Source organism: Bison bison, unplaced genomic scaffold, assembly GCF_000754665.1.
Source record: "Bison bison bison isolate TAMUID 2011002044 unplaced genomic scaffold, Bison_UMD1.0 scf7180017864118, whole genome shotgun sequence".
NCBI lineage: Eukaryota > Metazoa > Chordata > Mammalia > Artiodactyla > Bovidae > Bison > Bison bison.
This window is the reverse complement of record NW_011494690.1, coordinates 5,437,809-5,452,030: the sequence shown is the minus strand read 5'-3', so window position 1 is coordinate 5,452,030 and position 14,222 is coordinate 5,437,809. Positions and strand designations below refer to the sequence as shown.

Sequence of the window (14,222 nt, the reverse complement as noted above, 5' to 3'; positions counted from 1 at the left end):
TAAAACTTGGTGGCATATCAAAGTTCTTGGCTTGAAAGTAGCAGTGTGATGTCTGTCAGTCATGCCTAGCAGTCGGGCTATGATGCTAATTGAATTACCCTTCAGGAACCAGTTTGTTCTCACTTTCTCTTTCAGAGCCTCACTTTCTGCATGCCATAGAATACGGAAACTACGTCTATTTCTTCTTTCGAGAAATTGCTGTAGAACATAACAACTTAGGCAAGGCAAGTATATGCCTGTGCACTCGCATTGCATGGAATTGAGCCCACCTTGGTAGGTCTTTGCATGTTTTCCAGCACTCAGTGCATTCAGGGCCAAGTGCAGAGAGTTGTGTTGCTTAGCAAGAGAATAGTTGCTGGGAAATAACTGAACAATGGCCAGAGTGGGAACAGCAGCCTTGAGAAGGTTTTATTTATTTTTTCCTGTTACTACAGAGAATGTGCTGCAGGCACCCTTGAGCTATGGATGCTTCTTTAACTCTTTAGAAATCTATTGATAGCTGTTCTTTCTTAGTGTCAAAAGGCAGGATGGAAAGGAAGGGCCCCTGTTCATTGACGAGTACTTCAGTCCAAGTCCGTAAGATTCTAAAATATTGCATCTCCTTCTATGCCAGGTTTAAGGACGGTGCGTTTCATTAACAATATGAGAAGCTAAGTGGGGAATGAAGTATGGGAATGGTTTCCATCCAGCCAGGCAGCCCAGTGGCTCACTTCTTAGGGAGCTTGTTTGGTAGAACAGGAAAATGGCCCTCCTTTTTTGTTTTTCTCACAGGTAAATACAATTTACATTCTTACTCTACAGAAGCCTAGAGGGAAGGCTGCTGGAGTCTTCTCAACCACGTGTATCTTTTATCATTTTTTGTCCCTCCCTTATCTGGCAGCTTTTTGCTCCTGTTCTCCCTCCATGCTCATGATCCTGTCGCCTTGCTTTTGTCCCCTGGGCAGGCTGTCTATTCACGTGTGGCCCGCATATGTAAAAACGACATGGGTGGCTCCCAGCGCGTCCTGGAGAAGCACTGGACTTCGTTTCTGAAGGCTCGGCTTAACTGTTCTGTCCCCGGAGATTCCTTTTTCTACTTTGATGTTCTGCAGTCTATTACAGACATAATACAAATCAATGGCATTCCCACAGTGGTAGGGGTGTTCACCACACAGCTCAACAGGTGAGAACCGACCCTCAGCGCTTCAGAAGGCGCTCTGTGTCTTGTTTGTGGGAACCCAGAACAGGTCCGCCGTCCCCTGATGCTGTTCCTCTTTTTCAGCATTCCTGGTTCCGCAGTCTGTGCGTTTAGCATGGATGACATTGAAAAAGTATTCAAAGGACGGTTTAAAGAACAGAAAACTCCAGATTCTGTTTGGACAGCAGTCCCTGAAGACAAAGTACCAAAGCCAAGGTAGGAAAACAATAAAGACGGAAAGGATTTCTGTCCTTTCCTCATGCTTCCAGTGACAAAGCCCTGGAACAAAGCCCTCTGGTCACTGGAAGCATGCATCCTCAGAGAGCAGGTGGGCCCCCCCTCCCTCTCCAGGAAGGGTGTCCCTGTGCAGCGCCGCAGATAGAAACTCAGTGACTATGACTGAGAGCCTGCATGTGGAGAGCCCACAGAGTTCGTGGAAATAATGTTACTCAGAGAGTTTGGCTCACTCTCCTTCTCTTAACGTTTTCTTCCAGAATAGACACCTTTTCCCTAGATACAAACTGTGAGGAGGGGAAAACACACTATTTTCCTTTCAGGCCTGGCTGTTGTGCAAAGTACGGTCTTGCGGAAGCATATAAAACCTCCATCGATTTCCCGGATGAAACCCTGTCATTCATCAAATCCCACCCCCTGATGGACTCGGCCGTCCCACCCATTGCCGACGAACCCTGGTTCACAAAGACTCGGATCAGGTAAGACTGGGCAGACACGCAGGCCCGCTCCCGTTCAGTAGTCCCCCTTCCTGTTGGCCCCCTGTCTAACCTGATTCACCTCCTCTGGCAGGTACAGACTGACGGCCATCGCCGTCGACCATTCTGCCGGACCCCACCAGAACTACACAGTCATCTTTGTTGGCTCAGAAGCTGGCGTGGTGCTTAAAGTTTTGGCGAAGACCAGCCCTTTCTCTTTGAATGACAGCGTATTACTGGAAGAGATTGAAGCATACAACCATGCAAAGTAGGTGTATTATACCAGAACGCTTTTTGAGACTTCAGCGTCTGTTTCATCTAGTCATTTCCTTTCAGCCCTCTATATTAGCAGTGGTAGAAATGGAGAAGGCAATGGCACCCCACTCCAGTACTCTTGCCTGGAAGATGCCATGGACGGAGGAGCCTGGTAGGGCTCGCAGAGTCGGACACGACTGAAGCGACTTAGCAGCAGCAGAAATGGTGGTGGTTAGTCGCTAAATTATGTCCCACTCTTGTGACCCTATTGACAGTAGCCCCCCAGGCTCCTCTGTCCATGGAAGTCCCCAGGCAAGAGTACTGGAGTGTGTTGCCATTTCCTTCTCCAGAGGGTCTTTGCAACCCAGGGATAGAACCCAGGTCTCCTGCATTGCCGGTGGATTCTTTACTTATTGAGCCACCAGGGAAGCCTCAAATTAGTAGTGGTTTGGCTTATTAGTATTGTGGTTTGTTTGTTTTTCTCACTGAAATAAAAACCCAGATTTGGTGTTTGCCTGAGTCTCAGGGTTTGGAGGGTGGACAGTGATACATTTAAAAATAATTCAGCCCTTGTCACCTATGGAAAATGAGAATATTTTACCCCACCCCTCTCACCTTACAGATCTATTTCAGGATGCTGCATCCAGAACTATGCTACAGCTGGTTGCAGATAGACACACACACACACACACACACACACACACACACACACACCCCATAATTCTTGCAACCACTGATATAAAAAATTATATGAACCATTAAAACAAACGAGATAGATGAGAGTAATGGAGCAAAGAAGACTAAGGAGAGATCTAGAAATAGTTAGCACAGGAAGATTAAAATGCATTAGAACATTATCCTTTTTCTTCCCTATAGCCTAACATGCTCTTCACAAGTGCAATTCCCTTCTATCATCAGAACAGGAAGCCAGTCTTTAAAAAACCCTTTGTCCAGCCTGAAATTTAACTAACCATGCAAAGCAGTAGAAGATGAATCACATAATTATCACATCCTAAACTGTGTACTTGCCTAGTTTGCTACTGAGAGTATTCCTTAACACCTCCCCAGCTCTCAGTAATTGCAAAAACCAAACCCCACTTGCCTCGCCTAGTTCCTATAGCTCTTGACTTACTAAACATCTACCTTGAAAATGTCTCCCACAATATAGGTGCAATGCTGAAAATGAGGAGGACAGAAAGGTCATCTCATTACAGTTGGATAAAGACCATCATGCTTTATATGTGGCGTTCTCTAGCTGCGTTATCCGCATCCCCCTCAGTCGCTGTGAGCGTTATGGATCATGTAAAAAGTAAGCTGATGTTTCTTTCCTTACCCTGGGTCTTTCAGGATCATGACCTTTGATAATGAGAAAATTCAGGTTACCTTCTGTCTGGTTGCATATAGGTCTTGTATTGCATCTCGAGATCCATACTGTGGCTGGTTAAGCCAAGGGGCCTGTGGTCGAGTGAGCCCAGCGATGCTGTAAGTACACTTTGTCACATTAACTGAGATCTTCTCCAGATGTGCTTCTGTCTTCTCCAGGGCCTCTAAAACTAGGGATTTTAGAAAAATTCCAATAACACTACTTTTCTTTTTTCTTTTCTTTCTTTCTTTCCTTTTTTCTGTTTTTGTTGTTGTTGTTGTTGTATGGGAGAAAGAAAAACAGAAAATCTGGAGCTATGACAGGAAAAGGAGATTGTAGACAGTATAATACTTAAGGGAAAAGGATAGATGGCAAGAAAGAAAACAATTCTCTTCTGCTCTCTTAAACACTCTAGTTACTAAATGTTGAATACAAGTATTCATCTTAGCAAGCTATGTTGAAATGTCCATTTTTCTCTCTCTGCTCATTCTTACTAATCTGTCTGTGTTCTTGGTTCTGCTCTGGTTCTCACTTGTGTTCCTATGAAGGCTGTTAACTGAAGACTTGTTTGCTTTCCATAACCACAGCGCTGGAGGATTTGAACAAGACACAGAATATGGCAACACGGCCCATCTAGGGGACTGCCACGGTAAGACCGAATCTTCCTTTCCCTCCTGGCGCTTCTTTGGGATCACATTTGCACGTGAACATTGTTTTACAATCAGCCTTATATAATGACTCAGTACACATGCCACCTAGCATTTAACTTGAACTTCGCAAAAGCTGAGCTGTTTGATCATGGGGATAAGTTAGAGAAGAATCTTACTTTTTTTTTTTTACCTTCGCCATTTACAATTCCATAGGAAATCTAGAGAAAGGTAGTCTAACCAGTAGGTTCATTTTTTAATTTATAGTCCTTTCTTTTGACTTTTTGAGTTAATGGAATTCGTAAATTTTTGCTTTCTTTTGGTTACTTCTTACTGATTACTTGTTCCTTTAATTCTTTTAGAAATTTTGCCTACTTCAACTACACCAGATTACAAAATATTTGGCGGTCCAACATCTGGTTAGTTTTTTTTCATTTTTTTGAATTAACAAACCTTTTCTTTCCTTCAGTTCAGCATTTTCAGCCCCTTTTCCCCTCCTTTTGCGCAGTTTGGCAGCCCGTCATTTTTGTGCTTTGACTCATAACCCCCGATGGTCCCAAAGACTTTTTCTTACTCAGCACTTCACCTTGTGTAGCATGTTAATAGTCCATCATTGACCAAGGCGCACATCCTTAAGAAAAATCCAATGGATTAACATAGGCTGCATTCCAGCTGCACGCCCGTCCACCTGAGCTTTCTTCTCTCACCCCTGCGCATCGTGAATGTTCCCTGCAGCCATCTATTTTTAATGGATGGCAGAACTTCATTATTTCCCCCTTCTCTCCTCACCTTTCCTAAGACCTAGTAAACAAATACACATTTCCCCAAAATGTGTATTTATCAATTTTAGAGATCTTTTTTGGAATGGTTTGTGGTAATCCCTGGAACCTTTGAATGCTGTGATCTCAGTGGTGTGAAGAAGGTCCCCATCGAATGAAGCTGGTTTCTGATGTATTAAGATGTCCACTGGGTTCCCTGTGCCTCCCCGCCCCCGCCTTGTCTTCATCTGTTCTGAAGTCTTCATCTGTGACCGTTGTACCAGCCTGAATTTGGGTCTCCGGAGTTTTCGCCTAAAATCATACACTTCCATTTTGATGGAAAATCTGCTTGGCAGAACTCAGTAATAGACGCGCTAAGAGGTTAAGTTACTCCCGATCCTGTCGCTGGTTCTAAAATTCACTAGCTGTTTCATTCCTCAGAGGGGAGAAAAGAATGGTAGATCCTATGTATCAGGACACCCTTAATCAGCTCATAAATGCCATTTCTTATGCATGAGTTGCCTCTTACTCTTTGGGAAAAAAACTCCGCGCGCATTCTGGAAAGCTTCAGTGCTTCCCCATGGACAGTGACCCCTCAGTGCGCTCAGGAATCTACAGATGGGCCGGAGGTCTATGCTAAAGCAGGACAGCCTGCTTGTCAAGTCCAAGATCGAGTGTTTATGCAGAACCAACCAGGTGCTTTCTGACGAAGTTACACTCTAGGTTCCCCAGTGAAAGATATACAGCTTCCAACCATCAATCAAAATTATTTTTTAAAAATACACAAAAAGAAATGAAATGATGCTGTCCCACAAAAAGATGAGGAAATCACAGTCTGTGGGATTCATATTACCTTTTCCATGAGTGTCATTAATCACCCCAGAGGTTTCAGTAGGAGTATTTTGAGTGTCTTCAAATTTGAAATCTGCTTAATGTGTCTTTATGATTAATTTTTAGTTTTTCTTTTTCCCTTGCAAGAAAGGGATTTGGTATAATCTCCTTAGATGCGTTTTGATGAAATCCTCGAACAGGCTTTCTCATAAAATTTGCTTAAACTTTACTTGAAAATACAACAGTCCAGTCAGAAACAATGGGCTGACATTACCCACGTTAATAAAAATCTGTTTGCCACCACAGACATGGAGGTATCTTCATCTTCTGTTACCACAATGGCAAGTATCCCAGAAATTACACCTAAAGTGATTGATACCTGGAGACCTAAACTGACCAGCTCCCGGAAATTTGTAGTTCAAGATGACCCAAACACTTCTGATTTTACTGATCCTTTATCAGGTATCCCAAAGGGTAAGGCCTCACCAGGGAATTCATCTCTCACTGAGTGGAAACCTGATTCCTAATATCTCTGAGGAGTGGATGGAAGTGAACCCAGATGGAGCCACCTCTGCTATTATCACCGCCTCCACTGGCCGCGGTCGCTCCGGTTTTCTGTGGTTATGTGGAGTGCGTTCCTTAACAGCGACAGAGGTGGAAAGCTGAAAGAGTGGATGAAACAGCCACTCAGACAATCTAACCCATGTTGGCTTCTGTCTCAAGAAGCTGGACCCTGCTGGATATCAGAAAATGCCGAGGGCCACCCGGGCAACATCCCAAAACAAAACTCATTAATTGCAAATATCCTGATACTGGCTGTTTTATTTAGGAGCCTTTCCCAGTCTTTTGTTTAGCTCCAGTTTACAATGTGATCTGAGAAGTATTGATATATGCCAGGCACCAAGTTGTTCGAATACCACACACAATAAAACATAACAGAGCACTTGTCCGGAACTATCATTTTCGTCCCATAATAGAAGCTGTTATCAAATAGCTGCCTGTTGAATTACCTTATTAAAGATCTATGACTCTGGGGGGAAAAAAAATCTGTTCTTTAGTGCTTACTAAACTGTGGTATCAGGTTTCCAATCAGTTTTTATGGCAGTGCATTGTCATTTATGATTTATGTCTGTTGATTTTGGATTTTTATGTTTTCATTGTAAACAATTTTATAACCATTCTTCCTCTTTTATTTTCTTTCATGATTCCATTTCTCTCTACTTTTCTTTGTCTTTCACATTGCCACTGAATTCCATTGCCCTCAACATTGATTAAAAACAACTAATGTTTGAAGGCCTTAGTACTTACTAACCTAGAGCAACAGAATCTTCAATTCACTCTGACTTATCTTATTCTGGGATAGCTGTGTTTATAGCATGTAACAGACTTGGATACCTCTTAAACTAACATCTCTAAATGTCTGTGGTTGCATTTAAAAAAAGCAATAATTACAAACTAATTCTTCTTCTTCTAGTCTAATTTAAATATTTCCTAAAATATCTCAAAACAATTGGATAATATCATTTAACTCTAATACATAGTATACTTCCTTAGACTGTCTGGATTTTTTTCATAGCAGACAATTCAAGAGTGCTTCACTCCAAGATGGAATGAAAAAAAAAGCAAACAGGAAAGGTTGTATTTGTAGCTAACAGTGACTAAGCAGATGCTTTTAGTTTGTGAACAAATTATATAGTTTCATGCTAATTAAGAAGAGCATAATTGTCTTAGCATAATTATTTTATCAGAATGTGTATTTATATAGATTCATACGTTTCCCTAATCCCAGTAACTGCCCTTTAATGCTGATTTATGAATTAAGAGAAAATCATGAGAAAGAAAAACATATTATGAATTTAAAATGGGCCAGTTAGAAAGTATATAATTTCTAGCCCTAATTTTTAGATAGAAACGCTTAAAATTTTGTATGTTGTAACAGCTATTTAAGAGGGATTGGAAGGGAAAAGACTAATACATAATACAGATCAATGGAAGAGTTATCCTTTATTTGTAGCAATTGTAAGTGTCTCTGGGGACCCTATTGTGATTAAAGAAACAAATATGAGATTTGGGAGTCCACCTCACTCTCCAAGCTAAGCATATGGACCATGTGAAGGTAGTGTTGCTTCAAGGCAAGCCATTTGCTGGCTAATACAGTTTTAAAGAAGCTCCCCACTCAGACTCTTCTCCTGTGTGTCTGTTGCAGGTGTACGGTGGGAAGTCCAGTCTGGAGAGGCCAACCAGATGGTCCACATGAATGTCCTCATCACCTGTGTCTTTGCAGCTTTTGTCTTGGGTGCGTTCATTGCAGGTGTGGCAGTCTACTGTTACCGTGACATGTTTGTTCGGAAAAACAGAAAGATCCATAAAGATGCAGAATCTGCCCAGTCATGCACAGACTCCAGTGGAAGTTTTGCCAAGCTGAATGGTCTCTTTGACAGCCCCGTCAAGGAATATCAACAGAATATCGATTCTCCCAAATTATATAGTAACCTGCTGACCAGTCGGAAAGAGCTGCCACCCAATGGAGATACAAAATCCATGGTCATGGACCATCGAGGCCAACCTCCTGAGTTGGCTGCTCTCCCCACTCCTGAGTCTACGCCTGTGCTTCACCAGAAGACCCTGCAGGCCATGAAGAGCCACTCAGAAAAGGCCCATGGCCATGGAGCTTCGAGGAAAGAAACCCCCCAGTTTTTTCCTTCTAGTCCTCCACCACATTCCCCACTAAGTCACGGGCATATCCCCAGCGCCATTGTTCTTCCTAATGCTACCCATGACTACAACACTTCTTTCTCAAACTCCAATGCTCACAAAGCTGAAAAGAAGCTTCAAAACATTGACCACCCTCTTACAAAGTCATCCAGTAAAAGAGATCACCGGCGTTCTGTGGATTCCAGAAATACCCTCAATGATCTCCTGAAGCATCTAAATGACCCAAACAGTAACCCCAAAGCCATCATGGGAGACATCCAGATGGCCCACCAGACCCTAATGCTGGATCCCGTGGGACCTATGTCTGAAGTCCCGCCCAAGGTCCCTAACCGCGAGGCATCTCTCTACTCTCCTCCCTCGACTCTTCCCAGAAATAGCCCAACCAAGCGAGTGGATGTTCCCACCACTCCTGGAGTTCCGATGACTTCTTTGGAAAGACAGAGGGGTTACCATAAAAATTCCTCCCAGAGGCACTCTATATCGGCTATGCCTAAAAACTTAAGTTCACCAAATGGTGTTTTGTTATCTAGACAGCCTAGTATGAACCGTGGAGGGTACGTGCCCACCCCTGCAGGGCCAAAGGTGGACTATATTCAGGGAGCACCAGTGAGTGCTCACCTACAGCCTTCCCTCTCCAGACAGAGCAGCTACACCAGTAATGGCACCCTTCCCCGGACGGGACTAAAGAGGACACCGTCCTTAAAACCTGACGTGCCGCCAAAGCCTTCATTTGTTCCTCAAACCACCTCCGTCAGACCACTGAACAAATACACTTACTAGGCCTCAAGTGTGCCCTTCCTTGTGTGGCTTTATCCTGTCTATGTTGTTGAGAGGATGATATGGTAAGGGTACCTTAAGAAAAGAGACTCGCTTGTATTTCAAGAGAAGCAAGTGGCCAAAGAAACTCTTCCTAACTTTGGCAACATCAGAACTTGCCATATGTAGCTACTGCAGCAAGGCTTCTGTGTACTTGCCTGAAAACAAAGGAAGGTGCTGGTCATTCCATTTCTTTTGTTTGAAGCTAAAGAGATGTGTGGCTCTGAGGGGCTACCTGTAACCAGTATAAAGAGCTGATCCAGTGCTCAGAAGAATCTGTCTGTGAGCAAATACTTGAAAATGGGTTCAACTTAGACTGCCATTTTGTGTGGTCTTCCCATTAAATGTGAACATTTTAATATGTATGCATTCACCTTGCCTCTTGCACAAATGTCAAAAAAAAAAAATGGTAATGTCTCAAAGAAACGAACTTGTAGATTACCAAACAATTTGCTAAAAATTCAGTCTTTGACCCAAACTGTAGCATCTTTTTCATGTGTGGCATTTTTTTCCGTGCCACCAAGGAACTGTGTTGTGTGTGCATGTGTGTGTGAGTGTGTGTGAGTGTGTGTGAGTGTGTGTGTGTTCTGTCCCCACTAGCATTTGTTTCGGTGCCCATTGCATCTTTTTGTGCTATGGAGTTGTTTACATCGCGCATGACTGAACAAGAGACAATAATTTCTTCCCACAGCAGTCCATTGGGTTCAGCTTTGAGAAAGAAAACCAAGGCTGATTTTGACAGTCAAAATGATTAACTCGACTTCCATGTTACCCAGTGCCAGAATGTAAGAGTACTAAGTAATTTTGTGCTGCTATTCACTGAAACTTCAATTACAGTCTTGCCAGCTTAAGGAGATAGAGACGTTAAGAGGTATCCTTAATTTATCCACCAGTTTCAGTAGTAAAATTCACCAGTCCACTGTGAATCCAAGCCCCAGTGACTCTGTTAACCTTGGACACACTAACAAGGTTTTATTTTTACTGTGTTTGGTTTCTCCCCTGTAGTAAAATTCCTCTTGTTTTAATTCCCCTCTAACCCCAAGATGGAAAAAAAAAAAGAACCACACACACATACAAAACAGAAGACAAAAGAAGGGAATGTGAGAGGCTCATAGTTGGCTTAACAGGAACAGTCTATGGGAACCTAACAGTGGTGCAATCATGTTGTCTTTGTTGTGTGATGTGAGAACTTTCTCCTAAGTCATGCAGGTAACGACAGTATACTGTAAATATTACATGTGAGTTTACCTGAATCTGTGCATTTTGTGCCTTATTCATGAGAATGATAGAAGTACTCGAATACGTTAAGTGTTTTCAGTATAGCACATCATTTACTGAGTGCCAGTTGTACATGTTTTTCAACCAGCACCTGAAAAGACTTTTCAAAAAAATCATAACAACGACCTAGAACAATTAACTGTAAAGCAATCCATCCAGATAGCCGCATTACATCCTTTGCCATGATAAACATTCCACTCCTGCTTTCACTAAGGATGAATCAGTGATAATGTGAAGTCAAATGAGGTTTCCCGGGTAATGTGACACCTGCAGAAACCATATAGAGTCATTTATTCGTAGTTTTGCAGAAGCCACTTACAGTTGATGATGTGCAACCCTGACGACTGTTTCAGTTAATATGCTGCACACCACGGTTTATTGAACCTCATCTAGAAAGTATCAAGGCAGAGGAATGCTCCTGACTTAGTCAGACAAATAAGTTCAACTGATTTCCTGTGATGATATCTTATTACTTGGGGGAGGATGGGTTGCAAAAGACCAGAGCATTTTTATACAGAATGTAGAATACGGATGCAGTTATTCTTTTCTTTTGAGAATATTGTTTTATAAAGAACATGATTCCCTGAGGTCTCTGGAAGCTCAAAAGCTAAAACTTCTGTTTTTGCAACACTTCAGCTTTGAAACTAAAATAATACAGATTGATAATAAATTAAACCAACCAACGATAAACACTACTCAGTCCACCGCCGACAAACCTGTTTGAATTCACCCTGCCAATATTAATCCTGGCGTGCGGAAAATGGAACAGTAACTATGTGAACCCGGATAACATTTTGTGACATTGTGCTGCCTTGTAGTTTGTAATGTGAGTTCTATCAGTATTTATGTTGAGATTTCTAACACAAAATCTAGTCTCTATCCTGTTAATTTAATCTTTAAATGCTTTATTCATTTGTGCAAAGGTAAACACAGATTGTATCTTTTTTAATGGTACGGCATAAAAAGTAACCCTAAAGTGAAGTGGCTCTATACTGTTTTATAGAGTACTTTAACATGTATAGATATCTTGTAAACTTGTATTGTGGATGTGTAAATAATATGTACTTTGGGTTTTTAACACCGCATGTAAAGTCAAAATAAAATATACAAATCATTATATTCTGCCTCTAGATGTGCAAGAGGTTTATAAGGTGTCATATTTTTAAATATCTTTAAGTCAGTCAACACCAGTGAGAGCTTCTTTTAAAATATACCAAAATATTCTTACCTAGAATACTTGCCATCAAGTCATGGTTATTACACATTGCTCTTCTTGCAGGTTGATACTGATCATCAGAGCCCCTGAAAAATGTACAATACAGAAAACCAGGTGAACTGTATTATTTAACAGTCAAATTCTTCAGGCCAGCATCCCAGTGGCTCAACTTGTTCAACGTATTGTTAGTTCAACAGGCTTTTCCTTTTTTAACTTTTTTAGAAAATTTATTTTTAATTGGAGGATAATTGCTTTACAATATTGTGTTGGCTTCTGCCATACAACAACGTGAGTCAGCCATAATAGACATGTATCCCCTCCCTCTGAAACCTCTCCCCAGCCCCCATCAGAACTTGCCACAGAGTACCTGGTTGAGCTCCCTGTTTTACACAGCAAGTTCCCACTCGCTATCTGGTTTACGTATGGTGATGTAAATGTTCCAGTGCTACTCTTAGTTATTCCCACCCTCTCCTTCCCCTGCAGTGTCCAAAGTCTGTTCTCTATGTCTGCATCTCTGTTCCTGCCCTGCAGATATGTTCATCAGCACCATTTTTCTACGTTCCATGTGTATGTGTCTATATGTTACTTGGTTTTCTCTTTCTAACTTAACTTCACTTTGTATAACAGGCTCTAGGTTCATCCACCTCACTAGAACTGACTCAAGTACATTCCTTTTTATGGTTAAGTAATATTCCATGGTTATACGTACCAAGCTTCCATCTTCTTTATTCATTCATCTCGGTTTCTTCCATGTCCTAGCTATTGTAAATATTGCTGCAATGAACATCGGGGTACCTGTTTTTTTTCAGTTATGGCTTTCTCAGGGTATAAGCACAGTAGTGGGATTGCTGGGTCATATGACAGTTTTATTCCTAGATTTTTAAGGAGTCTATCTGCATACTGTTCTCCATAGTGGTTATATCAGTTTACATTCCCACCAACAGTACAAGAGGGTTCCTTTTTCTCGACACCCTCTCCAAAGTTTATTGTTTGTAAATGTTTTGATGATAGCCATTCTGACTAGTGTGAGGTGATATCTCATTGTAGTTTTGATTTGCGTTTCTCTAGTAATGAGTAACGTTGAGCATCTTTTCATGTGTTTTCTGGCCATCCATATGTCATCTTTGGAGAAATGTCTGTTTAGGTCTTCTACCTACTTTTTGATTGCACTGTTTGTTTTTCTGGTATTGAGCTGCATGAGCTGTTTGTATATTTTGGAAATTAATCCTTTGTCAGTTGTTTCATTTGCAATTGTTTTCTCTCATTCTGAGGGTTGATTTTTCATCTTGTTTATAGTTTCTTATGCTGTGCAAAAGCTTTTAAGTTTAATTAGGTCCCACTTGTTTATTTCTGTTTTCATTTCCATTGCTCTAGGAATCTGGTCAAAGAGGATATAGCTGTGATTTATGTCAAAGAGTTCAACAGGCATTTTAAAAATTTGTGATTTGTATTCTCACATGAAATTTTTAATATCATTTTAGTCTAAAATTATAACTGGTAAATCAGGTTCCTGTGAATATTGATTGCTGTTTGGTACAGGATGTTTCTCAGTTCCATCATTTCAGTTGAATAAGACTGTAGTAAGATATATGTTCCTCAGGTATTGAAATGGGAGGTAAAATCATGATTCCATTTGGTTCTCTTAGCATGCATGAGTTAGTAGCTGCTGTCATTGGATTTGGAAAAATAAATGAAGGAAGAGACAATAAGGGAAATGTATCTTCAGCCTTGTTTCTCCTTGGCTTTTTGAGCATTATATTCTCTTTCATTTCCATTGTCTATCTCTATTAAGTTGGTGTTTATCATACTGCCTGGCCATTATACCAGTTTTTCTGGGTACAGCGATTTTTTTGTTCCAAAGTGCATCTTTCTCTTTTCCCTTTATGGCAGATTCTAGCCTTTTTCAATCGTAGACATCTTTGATAACTTAATAAATGGTATGGACTGAGAACTGAATTTCTTTTTTTTTTTTTTTTCAGGAGATTTACAGACCCTTTAAATCATATCTATGAATCCTCAAGGTAAATGCTTAGATGCCATTTGAAAGAAATGGGGTTAGAGAACTTGGAGCTTTTCATAAGGAAGGCTTTGTAAAGAAATAAATAAATTAACCAAGACATACCAGAATGGTGGTGGTGCCAGAAATCCCATTGGTTGGCATTTAGGTTACTCTGGGAAATAGGACAAATGAAATGCTGGTTCAGGCTAAGAAGAAATGTTGTCTCCCATGCAAGGATCACCGAGGTGCTGGCCAGGTACCAGGAGGACTCACCTTCCTGCTGAGAGAAGCCAGCTTTCTTCTCCTGCCCTCCTAGCTCTTCTTCATTCTCCTTGTTACGGGAGGGCAAAGAACAAGGTGTCCAAAAATAGCTCAGGGTCCAGGTCTGGGAGCTGGATTCAAATCCTGACTCCACTGTTCATCAAGTCACTGCAGCGCTGCACCTCTCTTTTCTTGA

General features: G+C 41.4%; 1 protein-coding gene across 8 annotated transcripts in view; it reads left to right on the top strand.

The window, feature by feature from the left end:
• SEMA6D (sema domain, transmembrane domain (TM), and cytoplasmic domain, (semaphorin) 6D) overlaps positions 1–11,667 on the top strand; it is a 58,049-nt gene extending 46,382 nt beyond the window's left edge. For 2 of the 8 annotated variants that reach the window (XM_010839546.1, XM_010839547.1), the window contains exons 9-19: positions 136–224; positions 945–1,162; positions 1,262–1,393; positions 1,735–1,890; positions 1,982–2,155; positions 3,311–3,451; positions 3,547–3,624; positions 4,054–4,154; positions 4,515–4,571; positions 6,048–6,215; positions 7,948–11,667. In XM_010839546.1, coding sequence (XP_010837848.1) covers positions 136–224; positions 945–1,162; positions 1,262–1,393; positions 1,735–1,890; positions 1,982–2,155; positions 3,311–3,451; positions 3,547–3,624; positions 4,054–4,154; positions 4,515–4,571; positions 6,048–6,215; positions 7,948–9,236 — 2,603 coding nt within the window. In that variant the 3' untranslated portion in view covers positions 9,237–11,667. The remainder of the gene's footprint in view (positions 1–135; positions 225–944; positions 1,163–1,261; positions 1,394–1,734; positions 1,891–1,981; positions 2,156–3,310; positions 3,452–3,546; positions 3,625–4,053; positions 4,155–4,514; positions 4,572–6,047; positions 6,216–7,947) is intronic. The other 6 variants (XM_010839549.1, XM_010839548.1, XM_010839551.1 and 3 more) reach the window with 6 other exon arrangements.
• Positions 11,668–14,222: the final 2,555 nt, after the last annotated feature.